This window comes from Eptatretus burgeri, chromosome 15 (genome assembly GCF_056783735.1).
Source record: "Eptatretus burgeri isolate ZD-2024b chromosome 15, Ebu_testis_v1, whole genome shotgun sequence".
Lineage (NCBI taxonomy): Eukaryota > Metazoa > Chordata > Myxini > Myxiniformes > Myxinidae > Eptatretus > Eptatretus burgeri.
In genome coordinates this window covers 5699602-5720659 of record NC_140975.1, presented here as the reverse complement: position 1 = coordinate 5720659, position 21058 = coordinate 5699602, and the positions used below count along the sequence as shown (strand labels likewise).

At 43.1% G+C, this 21058-nt stretch overlaps 2 protein-coding genes across 3 annotated transcripts in view; both read left to right on the top strand.

Annotated features, from left to right (window-relative positions):
* Positions 1 to 8613, top strand: part of LOC147011395 (ubiquitin carboxyl-terminal hydrolase 1-like) — a 51080-nt gene extending 42467 nt beyond the window's left edge. Inside the window, exons 1-12 of one of the 2 annotated variants that reach the window (XM_085857713.1) lie at positions 360 to 554; positions 1282 to 1382; positions 2409 to 2523; positions 2626 to 2730; positions 2987 to 3396; positions 3603 to 4021; positions 4239 to 4349; positions 4491 to 4689; positions 5983 to 6406; positions 7358 to 7432; positions 7821 to 7889; positions 8089 to 8613. In XM_085857713.1, coding sequence (XP_085713839.1) covers positions 552 to 554; positions 1282 to 1382; positions 2409 to 2523; positions 2626 to 2730; positions 2987 to 3396; positions 3603 to 4021; positions 4239 to 4349; positions 4491 to 4689; positions 5983 to 6346 — 1827 coding nt within the window. In that variant the 5' untranslated portion in view covers positions 360 to 551 and the 3' untranslated portion in view covers positions 6347 to 6406; positions 7358 to 7432; positions 7821 to 7889; positions 8089 to 8613. Of the gene's footprint in view, positions 1 to 359; positions 555 to 1281; positions 1383 to 2408; positions 2524 to 2625; positions 2731 to 2986; positions 3397 to 3602; positions 4022 to 4238; positions 4350 to 4490; positions 4690 to 5982; positions 6407 to 7357; positions 7433 to 7820; positions 7890 to 8088 lie in introns of those variants that run through there. The other variant, XM_085857714.1, reaches the window with a different exon arrangement.
* Positions 8614 to 8783: 170 nt separating this feature from the next.
* LOC147011394 (uncharacterized) lies at positions 8784 to 18003 on the top strand. Its single transcript, XM_085857719.1, has 8 exons — positions 8784 to 9703; positions 9836 to 9983; positions 13327 to 13441; positions 13543 to 13647; positions 13906 to 14313; positions 14517 to 14938; positions 15159 to 15269; positions 15411 to 18003. The coding sequence occupies exons 5-8, from the start codon at positions 14204 to 14206 to the stop codon at positions 15611 to 15613; spliced, it is 846 nt and encodes a 281-aa protein (XP_085713845.1). The 5' UTR covers positions 8784 to 9703; positions 9836 to 9983; positions 13327 to 13441; positions 13543 to 13647; positions 13906 to 14203; the 3' UTR covers positions 15614 to 18003.
* The last annotated feature ends 3055 nt before the right edge of the window (positions 18004 to 21058 follow it).

The window sequence follows — 21058 nt, the reverse complement described above, 5'->3', positions numbered from 1 at the left end:
CTGTTGTAGTTGTTGTTGTTTAACTGTTGGAAAGGGAAAGATCTCTGCTCTTCAGTTTGCAGTGTCGAGGATTTGTAATGACAAGCTTTACACACGTGACGGCGATAATTAGAACAGTGATGATCGTTTATTTATTTTATTATAATGTACGATACTTGTACTTGGACTGTTAGCATTACGTGATGATTTTACCGTTTTTTTTTTTAAACAGAATTCACGTTTTCTGTAAAAATAAAAAATCCTCTTTTTGTACTGATGAGCACAATAACGTTCATAAACTCGAGAACATGAAAGTTTCCAGGTAATTAATTTAACAAACGTTGATAATTAGCCGCTGCGCTTTGCGTCTTCACTCAAAACCATTGTGCTATTGTTGCCATGGTAGCGACAACAAAGTCATTGTTCGGTTCGAGGACAGGAGCCTTTGCAAACGGTCGTGTTTTGTGTTGCTCGTCCGTCTCGTGGATAAACATATTCAGTTTTCTCTTATTATAATCGTTTAAACGTGTGGGACAGATTTCACTCGTTCGAAGGAACACGACGTGAGCATCATGGTGAGTTTGGAGATATATTACCGGATTTACAATGTACGATACCTTCATGATCCGCGGGTGTGTGCTCGTCTTACCGTAATGTGAACCGACGGTGACGTTAATCCGGCTGTCCTGTTTGCTTGCACGAAACACGTGATTCTTTTAACCCTGCCCGACCAGATTCCCACAATAAAAAAATACGTCACTCTGTGAATGAGACCAATGGATCGCCATGTTTTACGTTCCGATTTATTTCCACTTTACATTCTGTAAGTTTTTCATCATTGACATCCGACAGATGAGCCAATGATTTTGAGCGGCCCTTGATCGATACCTTGTCGAAGTTTCGAATTGATCATTTAAACAGGCCCTCTGACACGTTTGGACGAATTCAACTGACAGCAAGGTCGTTCGAAATTGACTTGTTTTGTTGTGGTACAGTCTTCAGCTGTAGGTAAATTTTTGTTCGTCCGGTTCAAGCCCAAACATGCCTCAGATCTAACAGCTGTGGTACGGTTGGAGGTAAATCCAAGATGGCTGCACACATGAAGAAGGTATCACGTGACCGTGGTTCGCCCATTCGAACATCCCCCTCCTCCCCCTCCCTCTCCACCTCCCCCTCCCTCTCCACCTCCCCCACGTATTTTGTGTACGGACCGTTGAAAACCTCTTCATCAAACGATGAACGGAATAAAATGATCCCTTTGTAATATTTGCTGTTAATTGTAATAATTATGATTCCTCTCAGGGAGCTCGGTGTTCCAAGGTTTGGAGAAGTGAAACATCTGATTTAACACGACCTAAAGCTGTAGATGCTGATGATGTGGAAAACGAGGAATCATCGACGAGGTTTGTGGGGACATGTGGGGAAAAGGGAGGGCACGCCGAATGGGGAAAGTGTGTCGGAACAAAACAAATAACGACGTAATAAATAGATAGAGAGGACATGCAATCCTTTTACTGGTCCTTTAAAAGTGTTTGGAATCCGTGACACTCACCACACCCACTCTCTATGTTACACATCTAATTGTAATGAGATGTATAGAACAAAAAGGAAAATGTTGGAAATTGATAATTAAATGTTGATAAATCAATTAAATAATATATTCTTATTGATCTCCAAGTTTAGTACAAAGTGAGTCCTGAAAACGATTGATGGGACAATGATGGACAAATGGACAATTATTTTACGCATCAAAATGGATCTGATCAACTTAACTTGAACATGTCTTATAATTGTGTTTACATTGCGATTGGTGTGTGTGTGTGTGTGTGTGTGTGTGTGTGTGTGTGTGTGTGTGTGTGTGTGTGTGTGTGTGTGTGTGTGTGTACAAGATTTAAGTATGTGGAAGGTGTGTGTATGTTTGTGTATTGAATGTTTGTGTGTGTGTGTGTATGTGTGATTTTGATGAACTCCAATGAGTTTAAAGCCATTCAAGATGTTCGTGGGAAGGCTTTGGATGGTTAAAATTGAAAAGGTTTCTTGTGCCGAGGGCTCAGGGTGGGGAGCGGACCCCATTTCCCTCTGTGTACATATGTAATGTATGGAGTAGCACCTCTTCCTGTGGAACGGGTTCTTCGTTTCTTTGTATAATATATTTACAGCACCATACCTGGTCCCATGAACACCATTTTTCATGTTTCAGAATTTTGATCCCACGTGATTCTTGTCCAAATCGTTGTGACATCCATCATTATCATTGTGCAACACAAGATTGTGATGATTGTAACCTTGTCATCAAAACGGTCATGAATTGTCATTCCTTAAATGCAGTTCCAATCCTATAAATGGGAGAATAATAAAAAAATGAACACGTGAAACTGATTCATGAATATGAACACACAAGTGTCATAATGTGACGATGATGATTGCAGGCCGCGAGAAGTCTCAGATGGAGACGAGAGCGGGAAGAATTTGATGAACGATGGTCCACAGTTCACCGGCCTTGTGAACCTGGGGAACACCTGTTTCCTTAATAGCATCTTGCAGGTGAGACTTCACCCTTTACAGGTATCGGACTGTCTTTTTTTTTAATGGCAATGAGCAAGGAATCAATGAAAATGACCAAATTGCTATTTTTGTTTATTTTAGGTTCTGTTTCATTGCCCCTTTCTGGGTTCTGACCTCAGAGAGATTGCCGACCTCTCGAGGAAGAACAGAGATGTCATTCTGAATAGGGTACCCGTGCGTGACCAGGTATGTATTGGCCACCAATGTGTTTTTCTCTTTCTTCCTTCCTCCTGACAACATATCGTTTTTCATCGTCCTGGAAATTAATCACAATTCATATTTCCATTGGAATATTCTTCATTGAAAGGATGGTCCTGTGTGAAGCCCTTGTTGGTTTTACCCTATTTGAAGGGTAAAGTTTCTCCATGATCTACATTTCATGTCTGTACCATTAACACTGCAATAAACGTTGTTCTTTGTTGTATATTTCTTTATATTTCAGGAAACTGCAGCACACCAGCTCGAGTTCATTCAGAGTCTCAGTAATGTCCTGCAAGACATGGCCAATCCACGTATCTTGGAAAGGTCTCCTGAAACAGATGAGACCCGCAGCAAAGACGACGCCATTCCACCGATCCCTCAAAGGGATCACATTGTCGTTTCCTCATTCAAGCAGGAAAAGCAAAATATTGAACAGGCTGCCCATCAGACATCCCATGAAGATGCTGTGAATGATAAAGTGTTTGCCAGGATGTACCAGCAAAAGGAGTTATTTCGATATTTCCACAATATCTCGCTCTCTATGGAAGAAAGAGAGAGTGAAGGAACCGATTGTTTGCACGACGGCCGGTGTTATTCGAAAACGACGTTGGAGTCTCCGATCGTATTACGTAAACTTATCGCTGCACTCAGGTGAGATGGGACACAATAGTGTGTCCATTGAAATTAAAGTCAGATATTTGACATGGTTGGTCGGATAGAGGACTTTGCTTCAAGCTAAATGCACGTGATTATCTCAGCTTAGATGTCATAAAGTGTGGTTCAGAGTATGAAACCAATTTATCTGACTTATCCCTGTTTGACAACACTGGCGGCTGTTGCTTTTTGCACATTTGCAGGAACTTGGACCCAATGTACAAGGGAATGGGACAGCAGGACCCCCAGGAGGTACTCCAGTTTGTGTTTCACCAAGTAAAAGAGGTGTGCCACCTTATTCAAGCTGCTGATGTCATTATAGCAGCTCAGAAGAAGCAACCTGAACCATTGCCTCAAAATTCACAAGAAGACGTTCATGTTGGATGTGATACGCTTGAGGAAGGCCTGACTAACAAGCGTACAAAAAGCCGGTTTAAGAAATGGACATCGAAGGTTGCTCGAAGATTCCGGAAGTTGTGCTGCTCGTCATCGCATAGTGCAACGAAGGAATGTGAGCCCAAAAAGGAGGAAATCAAAGGAGGAACTGGTAACTCCGAACCCCACAGAGAAGAAAAGAAAAATATGGAAGAATCAAATGATGACCAGACCTTCAGGAAAAACGGTGAGGCAACCAGGAAAACTGAAAAGGGGAATACCGGATGTAACGGATGATAAATGAATACACGAAACGATGATGAAAACTGAGCCTCACTGATGGGCCTTATTTACATTTATCGTGATGAACCACAAGAAAAAAATTATGTACTTTTTTCATTTTGTTTTTTTTTGTTCCTCTTGTGATATTGATTGTGATTTCTCCTTTTCATCACCGTCTGCAGGTCATAATATGTTTTTGGGACAAACGGAGACAACCACCAATTGCTTGAGATGTGGGAATGTCACATCAAGGAACGAAGACTTTTTCAACCTCGGACTTAGTTTTCATCCTGGTTAGTTATGTTTTTCTCCCTCAAAAACTTTGTGTTTTTTCTTGAAATCCTTCCTTTGCTGATGTTGATTTTCTCAATGGTAATCAAATTTGAAACTCTTCCTGATGTCATCATCTCTCATCTCCCTCTGAACTCTTGCAGATATGTGGAGAAATAACAAGACCGAACCAGTCCCACTTGAGTATTTGTTTAACGTTTGGGCTCGAATGGAACACCTTGATGGGGATAACATGTATATGTGTTCTTCATGCAAGTTAAAGGTCATGGCAAGTTCCTCCACCTCAATCTCCACGCTCCCTTCAATGTTAGGGTTACACCTCAAGCAATTCCAAATGGACAGGTAATCCAGCAATCGCTTCACTCACCATCAAACTCCCATCATATTCAGTCTGTTTGTGCTCATCCTTGGTTAATGATGAGATTAGAGAGGCTAATAAGTGATTAAATTAGGACATGGAGTACGTATATTGTGTATCAGTTTCATTTTGTGTGTTCGCTGAAACCTTCGCATATCAACAAACAATTGTCAGTGACTTCCATTGGCCATTGATTGTTCTGATGGAAGGGATGTATGGGGACTCGGCAACATTATAGACTTGTGAGAGAGAGGTCTTTGATCGTGTATGTGCAGGCCGTCTTGTATCAAGCAATATACGTTACAACTTGTCACTCATGTCCCCTTTACAAGGAACTTTAACACAGGAGGAGGACATTCAGCCCATCAAGCCTGCACAATGGTTACCGACCTGTGGTGATTGTCCGTTCTCTATCCTTTCTTCATGTTAAGCATCAAGCAAGGAAGCAGCACGTGCCATTTTTATAGTCTTTGGTATGACTCGGCCAGGGTTTGAACCACCGAGTTCCCAGACACAGAGCGAGTGCCCGAATCGTTTTGACCCAGAATCTGGTTGACGTAAAGTCACATCTCTTACCGATTTTGACAAAATACCTGACTTGCATTTCAATGGCCACACCATCATGTTCCATCTCACCTGAGTGCACCAATAACTTTGGGTCATATGAGGGAACAATCTCAGGACATTTTGGAATAACAGCACACCCATCATTTTGCAAACTTTCATGTCCTGCACATATTCCCTTTCATTCAGAGAGTCCGAGACATGGGCGGAATATTTCACATATTCCAATTTCTGGTACAACCTTGCAGGCTCTTCATCATGCTCGATGACGCTGAGAATGAATAAGAATGGTGTTGAGAATGTCCTTGTTGTTGTTTTTTTTCCATCAAATACTCTGAGCTCATCAGACAAGAAGTGAAACGAGAAAGTCCCTGAGCGGAGAAACTCAAGATGCAAAACGAATGAAAGTAATCATGAAAACATTGATAATACGGACATGAAGAAACGTTGCTGCAGTGGTGACAATATCAGAGAATCGAGCACGGTTTTTAAAAAATCCATTGATATTTAAATATCTATTAATAATGGTGGTGTAAGTAAGCTTCGTATCACAAGATTGGCCTCTATTAAAATATACTTTCCAGGGTGTATTTCAATATATTCACAACATGGGAGAATGTGATTTGGTAAAATGTCATCCTTCATTTAATCCACCAATATCTGTGAGTTGTACCTGTTTGTCCGAACAATCCGCCTTTCATGTATTTATACAGGCACGGAAAAGCATCCAAGTTGAAAGTCTCCACATCCATTCCCGAGCACCTCTCGCTCAGAAGATGGTGTTCCCCCGAGTGCATCGCTGATGATGGAGACCCCCAGTACACACTCTTTGCTATCATTGAACATGCGGGTCATGGCCTCAACTGTGGACATTACACCACCTATATCAACACTGAGAAAACTACAGAGGCTGCCCATCGGGAAGAATGTCATGCATTTGACAGTCAGGACAAATGGGTCCATTTCAGTGATGAACATGTCACAGTCATGAAAGATGATGACATGCAGAAGATCCTTAGTTCATCAGGTGTGCATGATAAGACGCCATACCTGGTATTCTACAAGCGCACCAAATGATTCAAAGTGTTTTCCATGGGTCGATTGCCAATGGACAAGTTAATGGAGACAACCAAGAAGGTAACCTTTTTCTCTTTTTTTTTTTGGATACTTTACATGATCAAGGCTCATGGAAGAGTGAGAGCAAAATGGAAGGGAACGAAATGGAAATGGGGAACATCAACAACAAAGTAAAAATGAGAGTGAGATCAAAGGGAGGAGGACACATGGGGGTGAATGAGCAGCACACAAGTTGAAATGCAGCAAGAAAAGGAAGGGGAAATGGGGGGGATGAAAGAGAAAAGGAACGAGAAGGGCACTCGGTAGATTCAGGCTGAACGGTTTGTGTTTTGTATTCCAATGATAGGCTGGCTCTGTCTCTGGACCTGCACCAAAATTGAATCTGCTTGTTCTTGTCACCGACCCGATCATCCACTTAGTTTTGTCATAATCCATCCACAAGTTTTTTGAGATATTGTGCTCCAAATAGTTTTGGTCCCATCTCTCAATGGGGAAGAAGAACTGACATTCTCGAATCCGGATCTTCACCAATATCGAATCAATTCGTCCGTGTCACACACCCAACCTGTCCACCAAGATTCGTCCGAATACATCCGTAACTTTTTAAGATGTCCTGCTCATTGACAAACAAAGAGGGGGTGAAAACTTAACCGCCATCCACCTTCGGCGGCGGACATAACAAAACAACCGACAAAACGAAGGAAAAGGGGTGAGGGAGAGGGTGGGGGGATGGGAATCACAATTCCTGGAAAAAGCAAGTGCTGGGGAATGGGGTAATTTGGGATGGAAGAGATCATGAGTATAGATGGTGGATGATCTGAGCGAGAGGGGAATAGCTGTCTTGAAGCCATGGAGGGAAGAATGGGACTGAACACAACGTATCTTTCTGGACGACGTCTGTCGTGACTTTCTGTTATATTTTTGTCCCTGTGTTGCTGCTTATGTTTTTGTTCAGTTTTCATTGTGAAACCGTACCTTGTTGTTCTGTCTTGTCAAATTTCTCTCTCTGAGGGTTTGAACGATGGTGCACAGTTCATCGACCGAGTGAACCTGGGTAACACCTCCTTCCTCAACAGTATCCTGCAGGTGAAACTCTTCCCTTTCAAGGTACCGGATGTTTTTTAATGGCCATGAACAAGGAATCGATCAGAATGACCAAGTTGATATTTTGTATTTCACGTTCTGTTTCGTTGCCCCTTTAGAAGTACCGACCTGAGAGAGGTCATATCATTCTTGAGGAAGAACAGAGAAGTCATTCTGAACATAGTACCCTTGCACACCCAGGTATGTAGCCTGGTGTTAGCTTAATGGTTGAGGTGACTGGCTTAAGATCTTAAAGTCTTAAGTTTGAGCCTGTCAGCCATTGAATTAACATCAGGTGGAGTTCACTCAGCTTGTCATCGTTCTGAGATTGATGAAATGAGTACCAGTGGACTGGTGCAATCTCTTAAATATTTGTGCAATCTCTTCGCAGGATGACCGTGTCATTCCAAATACGACATTGGATTGGTGCCTCGTATTACGCAAACTTCTTTGCACTCAGGTGAGATGGCACATGATAGTGTGTCCATTGAAATTCAAGTCAGGTATTTGACATGATTGGTTGGAGAGAGGACTTTGCTTCAATCCAAATGCATGTAATTACCTTCGATGTCACAAAGTGTGGTTCATAGTATGAAACCAATTTATCTGACTTATCCCCTTTTGTCGATACTGACGGCTGTTGCATTGTGCATTTGCAGAAAATTTTATCCGATGTACAAGGCAATGGAACAGCAAGACCCCAGGACGTGCTCGAGCTTGAACTGTACCCAGGTGAAAGAGGTGCGCCACCTTGTTCAAGCTGCTGATTCTATCTTAGCAGTGGAGAAGTAAATTGAATCGATACCGAGAGATGGACAAGAAGACGAAAAAGGTGGGTGCGATATGCTTGAGGAAGGCCCGGCTAAAAAAAGCGTATAAAAAGTCGGTTTAATAATTGGAATTCAAAGGTCGCTCGAGGATTCCGGAAGTTGTGCTGCTTCTCATCGCGTTATGCAAACAGGAATGCGAGTCCAAAAAGGAAGGAGTCAAAAGGGGAACTGATGACTAAAAATCCTACAGACAAAATAAAAATACGGAAGGATCAAATGATGACCAAACCTGCGGAAAAACGGTCAGCCAACAAGGGAAACTGAAAAGAAGCGAAACAACGGATGATAAATACGATGTGTGTTCAAAACGTATCCAACCTTAATTTTTCGTGCGGAAACAAATGAAGCTCGGGAGGTGTGGTTTGGTGCACGTATGAGGGCGATCCTCATCCATATGCGTGAATATTTTCCCGCCTGCAGAAGCTGTCAGTCGCCGACAGACCACCGATGAGTGAGGAAGTGTAAGTGAGCGCCGTCGGATTTTCGTTTTTGACAAAATGACGGAAAAACTTGAACAAGCTACTGCATCAAATTTTGTGCAAAGCTTGGCGATTCCCAAGTGAAAACGATCCGCAAGATTCAACAGGCCTTCGGGAACGAAGCAATGGGCACCCCACAGATAAAAGAGTGGTACAACCGCTTCAATGATGTTCGCACATCAGTGGAAAGTGAAGCACGTTCTGGAAGGCCCTCAACATCCCGAAATGAGATCGTCATTGACCAAGTGAGGACCCTGCTGATGCAGGATCTTCGAATCATGATCAGCGAACTTGCAGACGAGGCGGCGTCAGCATTGAATCCGTTCATTCCATTGTGACAGGATTTGGGCTACAGGAGAATCTCAGCGAAGTTCGTGCCAAAGCTGCAAACGATCGAGCATAAGCAACTCCGTTTGGAGATCGCACAAGACATGCTGGAGACTGTGAACAGCGATCCCAACTTCTTCAACACAGTGATCACTGGCGATGCGACCACAGTGAGCCATCATTTTGTCAAAAACGAAAATCCGACGGCGCTCACTTACACTACCTCACTCATCGGCGGTCTGTCGGCGACTGACAGCTTCTACAGGCGGGAAAATATTCACGCATATGAATTTGGATCGCTTACATATGTGCACCAAACCACGCCTCCCTAGCTTCATTTGTTTACGCACGAAAAATGAAGGTTGGATACTTTTTGACACCTCGTATATACCTGAAATGAGTGAAAATTGTGCCTCACTGATAGGCCTTATTTACATTCATAGTGATGTACTACTCTCAAACAATATGCACTTTTGTCCTTTGTTTGTTCCTGTTGTGATATTGATTGCGATTTCTCATTTTCACCACCATATGTACGTCATCAAACTGAGACAAACCACCTGTTGCTTGAGATGTGGGTGTGATGCATCATGGAAAGAAGACCCTTTCAACATTGGACTTCGTTTTCATCCCATTTGGTGATGTTTCTCTCACTGAAAACCTTTGTGTTGTTTCCAGAGATTGCTGTTTTGCTGATGTTGATACATTTCTCAATGGTTTTTGAATGAGGAACTCTTCGTGATGACATCACCTCTCTTCTCCCTCTCAAGGATCGTCCACGAACAGTGAGAAATGGAATTCTTGACAGAAACTTCAACTCCACCACCGGAACTGGAAAAACATCAGCAGGGTTCAGTCCTGTCGAACTGGAAAAGACAACACGCAGCGAGACGCACGGAGGAATCGGGATGTCCTGAGGTATGATTTTGTTCCCCAGATAATGTCAGTTACACCAGTGGCAGATTGGATTGAGAGATCTATCAAATTGCAGCAAACATGTAGGATGTTGGAGGTCCATATAATTTGGGATGGGGGAGAGGCACTGTGAGAAAGGACGGAGAAAGAGGGTCGGAGGTTAGGAGGCGTGTTGAGGGGGAGGGAGGCAGGACTATGTTGAATGAGACGAAGGGAGTGGAGAGGGGGCGGTGCCCCTGGGAAACAGGGAGGTGGTGATGCACTGTGGGGGTGGTTCCCCTGGGAAGTGGAGATGGTGGGTGAGGCAAGTGTTTTCAGTCATTCAGGGAGATAGAGAAGCAGATAATGGAAAGCAGACTGGGAGGAAGGTTTTTGGAAGCAAGTTTGTGGAAAGATTTTTCATTTGTAAATTGCGAGGGTGGGATAAACAAGAGGAAACAAAGTTTGTTTGTTTTTGTTGTTTATAATTTTTACTTAACAGAAAGAAAAGGAAGGAATGAAAACAAGGGTAGTTCCACATGTTAATACACTCTGTTTTACCAGTATTCGTGCAGTGAACCAACATTAAGATCTTGCAGTGTCCGAACGTGCAATTAAGCCATTTGCCGTGTCAAATAAGCGAGGCGATCTATGAACATTTTGTCATGTGTAGGTTTGCCGTGTTGATGAAACAAATATGAACACGAATGGTCATGCAGAAACAAACCTTACAGATTAACAGTCAGCTATGGGTGTAAAGCGTGTGAGCCCCGCAGGAATGCTCATGCAGTATGGATCTCACCCCGTCTCGAGCTGAACCGCAAGAAGGCGCGAGGTGGAGGGGACGGATAACCTTGGCGCATGTTGTGTGTTCCAAAGCTCTGTACGCTGCGAGAGCTGGCATACTAATCGAATCTCGCGAGAACTAATCCGTAACAGTCCCCAAACTGTCTTCCTGAGGTGGTATTAAACATTTTATTTTATTTTCTGAATGTCTATTTCTCTTCACGCTTTAGTTGTTGCAGTATAATTTCTTACAAGACATTCATGTTAACAGATGTAGGATTATGACATCGTACAGTAATCTTCAGTTCCTTATCCAGCCCACAATCGCTTCTAATTCTGATGTTCACCAAGATCGAATTCACATACACCACCTTTCTATCTGGTATTAAAACACTCTTAATGGCATTTGTTTTGCACTTTAAAGAGATCGTATTATAACGCCAAGGCTCTGTCATTCAATACAAGCCACAAACCCAATTATTTTGTTTACATGTCAAAAAAGCAATGGCGTGTGAGGGATCTGACGTGACTGTACATCCTCTGATAAATCAGTGATGTGAACTTTGCCTCATTCAGAGTTTTCACAGTGTACGGTGATGACTAATCCTTATCGCTACTTTCCGTGCTTCATAGTTCACAATACACAACAGAGCATGTTATATTCCAGTGAAATCTACTGGACCTGCACATGTTCCATTTTAACACTCACTTATTGTAAATAACTCAAATAATACAACACTTGGTATGACATACAAATCAGATATAAATACAAATACACAAGAGTTCTATCCTTTCAACTTATGACGAAAACAAATAAAGTTCTTTCAACTTGTGCTTCAAAAAAAACAAGAAATTTCACACTGAAGCTATTCAGCTCAATTTATCCCTCCAGGTTGGAACACCCAAATTATGTCCTAACCATAAAACTTACCATTTCCAATCATATCGGATATATATCGGATTTACAAATCCGTAACACCACCACACAAGAACAATGCAACAGTTTCACAGCAAGCAAACGACCAAAGAGCACAATGAACAAACAAAAATCAAAAGAGGTAACTCGACAAACATTCGAAACACTTATTCATTCTCCCCCTTGGGGACTTGAACCTCTTAACGAGGGCATCCAACCCTCTCCTTGGGGTCTTCTAGCCCCCCTTCAAGGGCCTCCAACCTCTTTTCCAAAACTAGCAGGACCTCCAACCCTGTCCTGGAGGGATCCAACGAGTAGAATTTTTAAAGTGATTTTTCATCATTGAAAGATCGGGCCAAAAACGATATTTCGCATGACATCTCAAAAACGTTGTGAATGGATGAGGACGAAACTTGGTGGATATGTTGGGTGTGTGACAAGGATGAATTGATTCAATTTTATTGAAGATCCGGATCCGGATCCGATAATTTTTGGAGTGATTCTTCAACATTGAGAGATCAGGCCAAAAATGAGATAGGACTGTATAGTATAATATCAACAAATGTATTGGGTACATTATGTTCTTGTGGATCAGGCATTACGTGGTTGAGGTATGCGCTCTACCGAGTGCCCTACCAGTTCCGCATTGTATTCGTAGACGGATAAATTATATAATTTAAAGAGGTTGTGTGAATGTCATGTTTATTCATGACAGGCATGATGGGCCAGCAACATCATGACACAAGATTGGTAGTGTGGTACAAATAGATTTACGTAGATCTGTGGAAGCAATTAACGACTAAAATGACATCACATCAGAGTAGGTTTTTCAGTGATGAAATGGGAAAAAGTGATGACGTAATCTGAACGCAGCAGAAGTCACCTTTCAAATATGTTGGGGCAGAGTCGACGTACCTGTAAACGGAATCAACACGTTTTATGAAGACATCGTCCCGTATGTTCCAAGAAAAGATTGTTAGCCGTAATACAGGGAACATTTCCTCGTTTCCTTTCACAACATCGAATAATGAGCCGATCAAGATGAGGTCAGCATCGTTGTGTGTGTGTGTGTGTGTACAAGATTTAAGTATGTGTTTGTGTGTGTGTGTGTGTGTGTGTGTGTGTGTGTGTGTGTGTGTGTGTGTGTGTGTGTGTGTAGTGAATGTGTGTGTGCATGTAGTTTGTAGAAGGTGTGTGTATGTGTGATTTTGATGAACTCCAATGAGTTTAAAGCCATTCAAGATGTTCGTGGGAAGGTTTTGGATGGTTAAAATTGAAAAGGTTTCTTGTGCCGAGGGCTCAGGGTGGGGAGCAGACCCCAATTCCCTCTGTGTACGAATGTAATGCATGGAGTAGCACCTCTTCCTGTGGGACGGGTTCTTCGTTTCTTTGTATAATATATTCACAGCACCAGACCTGGTCCCATGAACACCATTTTTCATGTTTCAGAATTTTGATCCCACGTGATTCTTGTCCAAATCGTTGTGACATCCATCATTATCATCGTGTAACACAAGATTGTGATGATTGTAACCTCGTCATGAATTGTCATTCCTTAAATGCAGTTCCAATCCTATAAATGGGAGAATAATAAAAAATTAACACGTGAAACTGATTCATGAATATGAACACACAACTGTCATAATGTGACGATGATGATTGCAGGCCGCGAGAAGTCTCAGATGGAGATGAGAGCGGGGAGAATTTGATGAACGATGGTCCACAGTTCACCGGCCTTGTGAACCTGAGGAACAACTGTTTCCTTAATAGCATCTTCCAGGTGAGACTTCACCCTTTACAGGGATCGGACTGTTTTTTTTTTAATGGCAATGAGCAACGAATCAATGAAAATGACCAAATTGTTATTTTTGTTGATTTTAGGTTCTGTTTCATTGCCCTTTTCTGAGTTCTGACCTCAGAGAGATTGCCGACCTCTCGAGGAAGAACAGAGATGTCATTCTGAATAGGGTACCCGTGCGTGACCAGGTATGTATTGGCCACCAATGTGTGTGTTTCTCTTTCTTCCTTCCTCCTGACAACATATCGTATTTTATCGACCTGGAAATTAATCACAATTCATATTTCCAATGGACTATTCTTCATTGAAAGGATGGTCCTGTATGAAGCCCTTGTTGGTTTTACCCTATTTGAAGGGTAAAGTTTCTCCATGATCTACATTTCATGTCTGTACCATTTACACTGTAATGAATGTTGTTCTTTGTTGTATATTTCTTTATATTGCAGGAAACTGCAGCACACCAGCTCGAGTTCATTCAGTCTCAGTAAGGTCCTGCAAGACATGGCCAATCCACATATCTTGGAACGGTCTCCTGAAACAGATGAGACCCGCAGCAAAGACAACGCCAATCCACCGATCCCTCAAAGGGATCACATTGTCGTTTCCTCATTCAAGCAGGAAAAGCAAAATATAGAACAGGCTGCCCATCAGACATCCCATGAAGATGCTGTGAATGATAAAGTGTTTGCCAGGATGTACCAGGAAAAGGAGTTATTTTGATATTTCCACAATATCTCGCTCTCTATGGAAGAAAGAGAGAGTGAAGGAACCGATTGTTTGCACGACGGCCGGTGTTATTCGAAAACGACATTGGAGTCTCCGATCATATTACGTAAACTTATCGCTGCACTCAGGTGAGATGGGACACAATAGTGTGTCCATTGAAATTCAAGTCAGATATTTGACATGGTTGGTCGGATAGAGGACTTTGCTTCAACCAAAATGCACGTAATTATCTCAGCTTTGGTGTCATAAAGTGTGGTTCAAAGTTTGAAATCAATTTATCTGACTTATCCCTGTTTGTCAACATTGACGGCTGTTGCTTTGTGCACATTAGCAGGAACTTGGACCCAATGTACAAGGGAATGGGACAGCAGGACCCCCAGGAGGTGCTCCAGTTTGTGTTTCACCAAGTAAAAGAAGTGTGCCACGTTTTTCAATCTGCTGATGTCATTGTAGCAGTTCAGAAGAAGCAACCTGAACCATTGCCTCAAAATTCACAAGAAGACATACATGTTGGATGTGATACGCTTGAGGAAGGCCCGATTAACAAGCGTGCAAAAAGCCGGTTTAAGAAATGGACATCGAAGGTCGCTCGAAGATTCCGGAAGTTGTGCTGCTCGTCATCGCATAGTGCAACGAAGGAATGTGAGCCCAAAAAGGAGGAAGTCGAAGGAGTAACTGGTAACTCCGAACCCCACATAGAAGAAAAGAAAAATATGGAAGAATCAAATGATGACCAGACCTTCAGGAAAAACGGTGAGGCAACCAGGAAAACTGAAAAGAAGGGAAATACCGGATGTAACGGATGATAAATGAATACACGAAACGATGATGAAAATTGAGCCTCACTGATGGGCCTTATTTACATTAATCGTGATGTACCACAAGAAAAAAATTATGTACTTTTTTTATTTTGTTTTTTTTTGTTCCTCTTGTGATATCGATTGCGATTTCTCCTTTTGATCACCGCCTGCAGGTCATAATATGTTTTTGGGACAAACGGAGACAACCACCAATTGCTTGAGATGTGGGAATGTCACATCAAGGAACGAAGACTTTTTCAACCTCGGACTTAGTTTTCATCCCGGTTAGTTATGTTTTTCTCGCTCAAAACCTTTGTGTTTTTTCTAGAAATTCTTCCTTTGCTGATGTTGATTTTCTCAATGGTTATCGAATTCGGAACTCTTCCTGATGTCATCATCTCTCATCTCCCTCTGAACTCTTGCAGATATGTGGAAAGATAACAAGACCGAACCAGTTCCACTTGAGTATTTGTTTAACGTTTGGGCTCGAATGGAACACCTTGATGAGGATAACATGTATATGTGTTCTTCATGCAAGTTAAAGGTCATGGCAAGTTACTCCACCTCAATCTCCACGCTCCCTTCAATGTTAGGGTTACACCTCAAGCAATTCCAAATGGACAGGTAATCCAGCGATCGCTTCACTCACCATCAAACTCCCATCATATTCAGTCTGTTTGTGCTCATCCTTGGTTAATGATGAGATCAGAGATGCTAATAAGTGATTAAATTAGGACATGGAGTACGTATATTGTGTATCAGTTTCATTTTGTGTGTTCGCTGAGACCTTCGCATATCAACAAACAATTGTCAGTGACTTCCATTGGCCATTGATTGTTCTGATGGAAGGGATGTATGGGGACTCGGCAACATTATAGACTTGTGAGAGAGGTCTTTGATCTTGTATGTGCAGGCCGTCTTGTATCAAGCAATATACGTGACAACTTGTCACTCATGTCCCCTTTGCAAGGAACTTTAACACAGGAGGAGGACATTCGGCCCATCAAGCCTGCACAACGGTTACCGACCTGTGGTGATTGTCCATTCTCTATCCTTTCTCCATGCTAAGCATCAAGCAAGGAAGCAGCACGTACCATTTTTATAGTCTTTGGTATGACTCGGCCAGGGTTTGAACCACCGAGTTCCCAGACACAGAGCGAGTGCCCGAATCGTTTTGACCCAGAATATGGTTGACGTAAAGTCACATCTCTTACCGATTTTGACAAAATACCTGACTTGCATTTCAATGGCCACACCACCATGTTCCATCTCACCTGAGTGCACCAATAACTTTGGGTCATATGAGGGAACAATCTCAGGTCATTTTGGAATAATAGCAGACCCATCATTTTGCACTTCCTTCTTACTTATTAATTCTCCCCCTTGGGGACTTGAACCTCTTAACTTGGGCATCCAACCCTCTCCTTGGGGGCTTCTCGCCCCCCTTCACGGGCCTCCAACCCCTTTTCCAAAACAAGCAGAACCTCCAACCCTGTCCTGGAAGGATCCAACTAGTAGAATTTTTAAAGTGATTCTTCATCATTGAGAGATCGGGCCAAAAACGATATGCAGCATGACATCTCAAAAACGTTGTGAATGGATTAGGATGAAACTTGGTGGATATGTTGGGTGTGTGACAAGGATGAATTGATTCAATTTCATTGAAGATCCGGATCCGGATCCGATAATTTTTAGAGTGATTCTTCAACATTGAGAGGTAGAGCCAAAAATGACATAGGACTGTATAGTATGATATTGTTGCGGCTGTGAAAATTCGCAATACACCACAAAGGGTCCTCATGTTAGATATATCGATAAGTTCATGTGTAGTTAGTCCACACCTGTTGTTTAGGGGGAATATGTGCGATTCATCCGGGCTGCGATGCTTTGAGTTAGCCATTTTTCTTTCTCTATCGTTATTTTGGACCATTAAGCCGCCAACAACTCAAACACCACCACCTTCGCCTCTTTACCTCCACAACTCCATCCCGCAAACATCGCTTCACCGCCATTCCCAAACGATGCCCGCCAACCACCAAACCACCACAGCAAACCCCCCACCACCTTCGCCTTTCTCCTTCCACAACCATCAACCACACCACCAGTCAACACCGAATGTCGTGCTGTCCAGGGCCCGTTCGGTAATTGTTGCCAAACGCGTCAAGCCCCGCTGTGAATGCGTTCCTTTTAGGAGAGGAAAACGGATCAGGAAGGCTTCACGCCCCTTTTCTTCCACCCAATGACTGAGCATCGGGTGGTATGGCCCCACCTCCGAACCCGCTGCGAATGCGTTCCTTTTCGGAGAGGAAAACGGACCAGGAGAGGCTCACGCCCCTTTTTCTCCGTCCAATGGGCGAGCGTCGGGCGGTGTGGCCCCGCCTCCAAGCGCGTTTTGATCCGCGAATCTGCATACAGGCTCCTCCCCCGGTGTATAAAGACGCGAGAACAACGCAGCTCCTGAGTGGAGAAAGGGGTGCAGAAAGTGGCGCTAGTCGGAAGTCGCGGCGTCTGAGAGGGTGTCGTTGCGGGGATCGGATGGCAAAGGGGACGGAGCTCAGAGTGGAGGTCAAGGGACGAGTCGCGGAGTGGAGCAGGGACGCAGAAGAGGGCTCAGGGGCGAGAGTTCGCCGGAGTCGGTGAGGTCCCGGGACCCCGCCAGCAGGACGGAGCTTCTGCCATTCCCCTCTCCCTCTCCCGACCATCAACAATTCCCCCCCCCCATCCGCGCTGAGAGAGCGCCGGTAACCCCGTCCGTTCCCCAACCCATTCGTGGTGTCGACCGACCAACACGTGCCTGGAGGAGCTCACCGACCATACCAGGGGCAAGGAGTCAGGCGCGTTACGCGGTCATTGCGTTTACTTGTAGGTAAACCTGTATAAGTGTGCTGAAAATAATTGCCTTTTTTATTCGGTAGTAACTCTGCATATTGTTCTTGCTTTGACTGTTATATGTGCATTACTGTATGGCTGTGAATACGTGCTTGTCTGAGTGTGAATAAAAGTGCTTGTCAAATTGTTTCCCATTTCGTTGCGTCCTTTCCTTCGGTTGAAAGTTCCATCTTGCATCACGTAAGGGATTGTGAGTGGATGTAGACACCCAATAAATAATCTGAACCATCGAGGTCGACGATAACTCCGCTCGGTTATCCCTGCAGAAGGGAACAAGCCGCTTAAGCGGTTCGTGTCCAGAGTCTACCTGCGGCGTGGTACAACTCCTTGGTACGCTACCCGCGCGGGTACTTAGGGTGAATCGCCGAATGTCGATATACCTATTTCGTGTGGGTAGAATGCGGACTGGGTTGTGGTGAGGTTAAACCCTCACCTGTGACTGGCTCCTGGCAGTAGTTCCAGGAGGGTCATGACTGAATTGTCGGTTCCGGTGGGCGACGTGTCGCGATTTGAGTTACGTGGCCGATCGCACGCCGGGCGGGCGAAATTCATAACAATATCAGCAAATGCATTGGGTACAATATGTTCTTGTGGATCAGGCATTACGTGGTTGAGGTATGCGTTCGACCGAGTGCCCTATCAGTTCCGCATTGTATTCGGAGACGGATAAATTATATAATTTAAAGAGGTTGTGTGAATGTCATGTTTATGCATGACAGGCATGATGGGCCACCAACATCATGACACAAGATGGGTAGTGTGGCACATATAGATTTACGTAGATCTGTGGAAGCAATTAACGACTAAAATGACATCACATCAGAGTAGGTTTTTCAGTGATGAAATGGGAAAAAGTGATGACGTAATCTGAACGCAGCAGAAGTCACCTTTCAAATATGTTGGGGCGTAGTCAACGTACCTGTTTACGGAATCAACACGTTTTATGAAGACATCGTCCTGTATGTTCCAAGAAAAGATTGTTAGCCGTAATACAGGGAACATTGCCTCGTTTCCTTTCACAACATCGAATAATGAGCCGATCAAGATGAGGTCAGCATCGTTTGCGTGTGTGTGTGTGTGTGTGTGTGTGTGTGTGTGTGTGTGTGTGTGTGTGTGTGTGTGTGTGTGTGTGTGTGTGTGTGTGTGTGTGTGTGTGTGAGATTTTGATGGACTCCATTGAGTTTAAAGAGATTCAGGAGGTTCGTGGGAAAGTTTTGGGCAGTTGAAAAAAAAGAATGTTTTGTTGTGCCAAGGGCTCAGTTTGGGGAGCGGACACCAATTCTCTCTGCATACATGTAATACAAGGAATAGCACCTCTCCATGTGGGACGGGTTCTTCATTTATTTGTTTCACATATTCACAGCACCATCCATGTTCCTGAGAACATTTTTCATGTTGGTTTAGAATTTCGACACCACGAGATTCTTGTCCAAATCATTGTGACATCCATCGTTATCATCGTGTAACACAAGATGGTGATTATTGGAACCTCGTCATCAAAACGGTCATGAATTGTCATTCCTTAAATGCAGTTCCAATCCTATAAATGGGAGAATCATAAAAAATATTATTATTCGGAACGGAACGGTCTCCGAGAAAGGACGAGACTCGCAGCAATGGTGCAACCCCTCCAGGGGATCAAATTATCCTTCCATCATTAACCTCCACCATCGAAGATGGATGGAGGTCACTGTTTTCACCCCCTTTCTGTTTGTTTGTTTTTATTTGTTTGTTTGTTTCTGAACAGTATTACGGAAAAACTCGATGGATTTCGACGAAACTTGGTGGGGGGGGGGGTTCGGTCTGGTCCAAGGATCATGCCATTAGATTTTGGACTTGGTCCAAAATCCAATATGGCCACTATGGTGGCCAATTTGAAAAAAAAAATAGAATTTTTTTTTTGCATTTCTACACGTTTTAAGTGATTTCCAACCCCCCCCCCCAAAAAAAAAATTTTAGAGAAAAAAAATGTTGCAAATTTTTTTTCAACAAAATTTCGATTTTTTTTTTTGTATTTCTACATGTTATAAGTGATTTCCAACAAAAAAAAAAACATGCCAAAATTATAATTGCAGCTGATTTTGGAACTTCAGGTGGATATACCCACGTAAAATCAATTTCTGTCTCAAGGAATCTAGTTTGACGAATGAATTGAGTATGTGAAAGTTAAAAGTAAAAGGGAAAGTTGCAAACTATAACTCTGAGCACTGTTGAAGTCAAATTGAATGAATAGGATATCAGGTTCACTTGAGTGACCGAGCAGTATTGGCGGTGGAGGTTTTGCACTCCACTGAGTGCTCCCCCTCTAGTTCAGTCTGAAAAAGAAAAATGCTGAACAGGCTGCCCATACGACATCCCATGCAGACACTGTGAATGATGAAGCGTTTGCCAGGAAAAGTAGTTATTTTGATATTTGTACAATCTCTCCCTCTCTGGAAGAAAGCGAGAGTGAAGAAATTGATTATTTGCGGGACGACCGATGTTATTCCAAAACGATATTGGATGTCCTCTCGTATAACGTAAGTGTCTCGGTGGACTCACTTGAGATGGGATATGATCGTGTGTCCATTGAAATTCAACTCATACAGATTACATGGTTTGTCGGATAGAGGATTTTGCATGAAATTATCTTTGCTTAGATGTCAAAGTGTGTTTCAGAGTATGAAACCAACATATCTCACTTATCCCCTTTTGTCGAAACTGACGGCTGTTACTGGTGCATTCTGCACATTCGCAGGAACGTGGATCCAATGTACAAGGGAATGACACAGCAGGACCCTCAGGAGGAGCTCCAATTTGAGTTGCACCAGGTAAAAGTGGTGTGCCACCTTGTTCATGTTACCGATGCCATCGTAGCAGCTGAGAATGAACATGAATCGTTGCCGAGTGATGCACAAGAAGTCGTGAAAATTGACCGTCATACGCTTGAGGAAGGCCCAATGAAAAAGCGGACAAAAAGCCGGTTTAAGAATTGCTCATCGAAGGTAGCTCAAGGATTCCGGAAGTTGCACTGCTTGTCATCGCTTCGTGCAACATAGGAACAAGTCCATAAATGAGGAAGTCAAAGGGAAAACTGATGTTTCCGATTGCCACAGAGAAAAGGAAAATACGGAATGATCAAATGATGACCAGACCTGCAGGAGAAATGGTTAGCCAAGTAGGAAAACTGAAAAGAAGGTAAATA

Bases quoted from the DNA above. Each gene is read 5' to 3' on its own strand.
- LOC147011394 (XM_085857719.1), top strand. From the start codon at position 14,204: ATGGAAGAAAGAGAGAGTGAAGGAACCGATTGTTTGCACGACGGCCGG. The intron at 14,939-15,158 runs GTGAGGCAACCA...CACCGCCTGCAG, and splicing joins CCAGACCTTCAGGAAAAACG to GTCATAATATGTTTTTGGGA. The intron at 15,270-15,410 runs GTTAGTTATGTT...GAACTCTTGCAG, and splicing joins CGGACTTAGTTTTCATCCCG to ATATGTGGAAAGATAACAAG.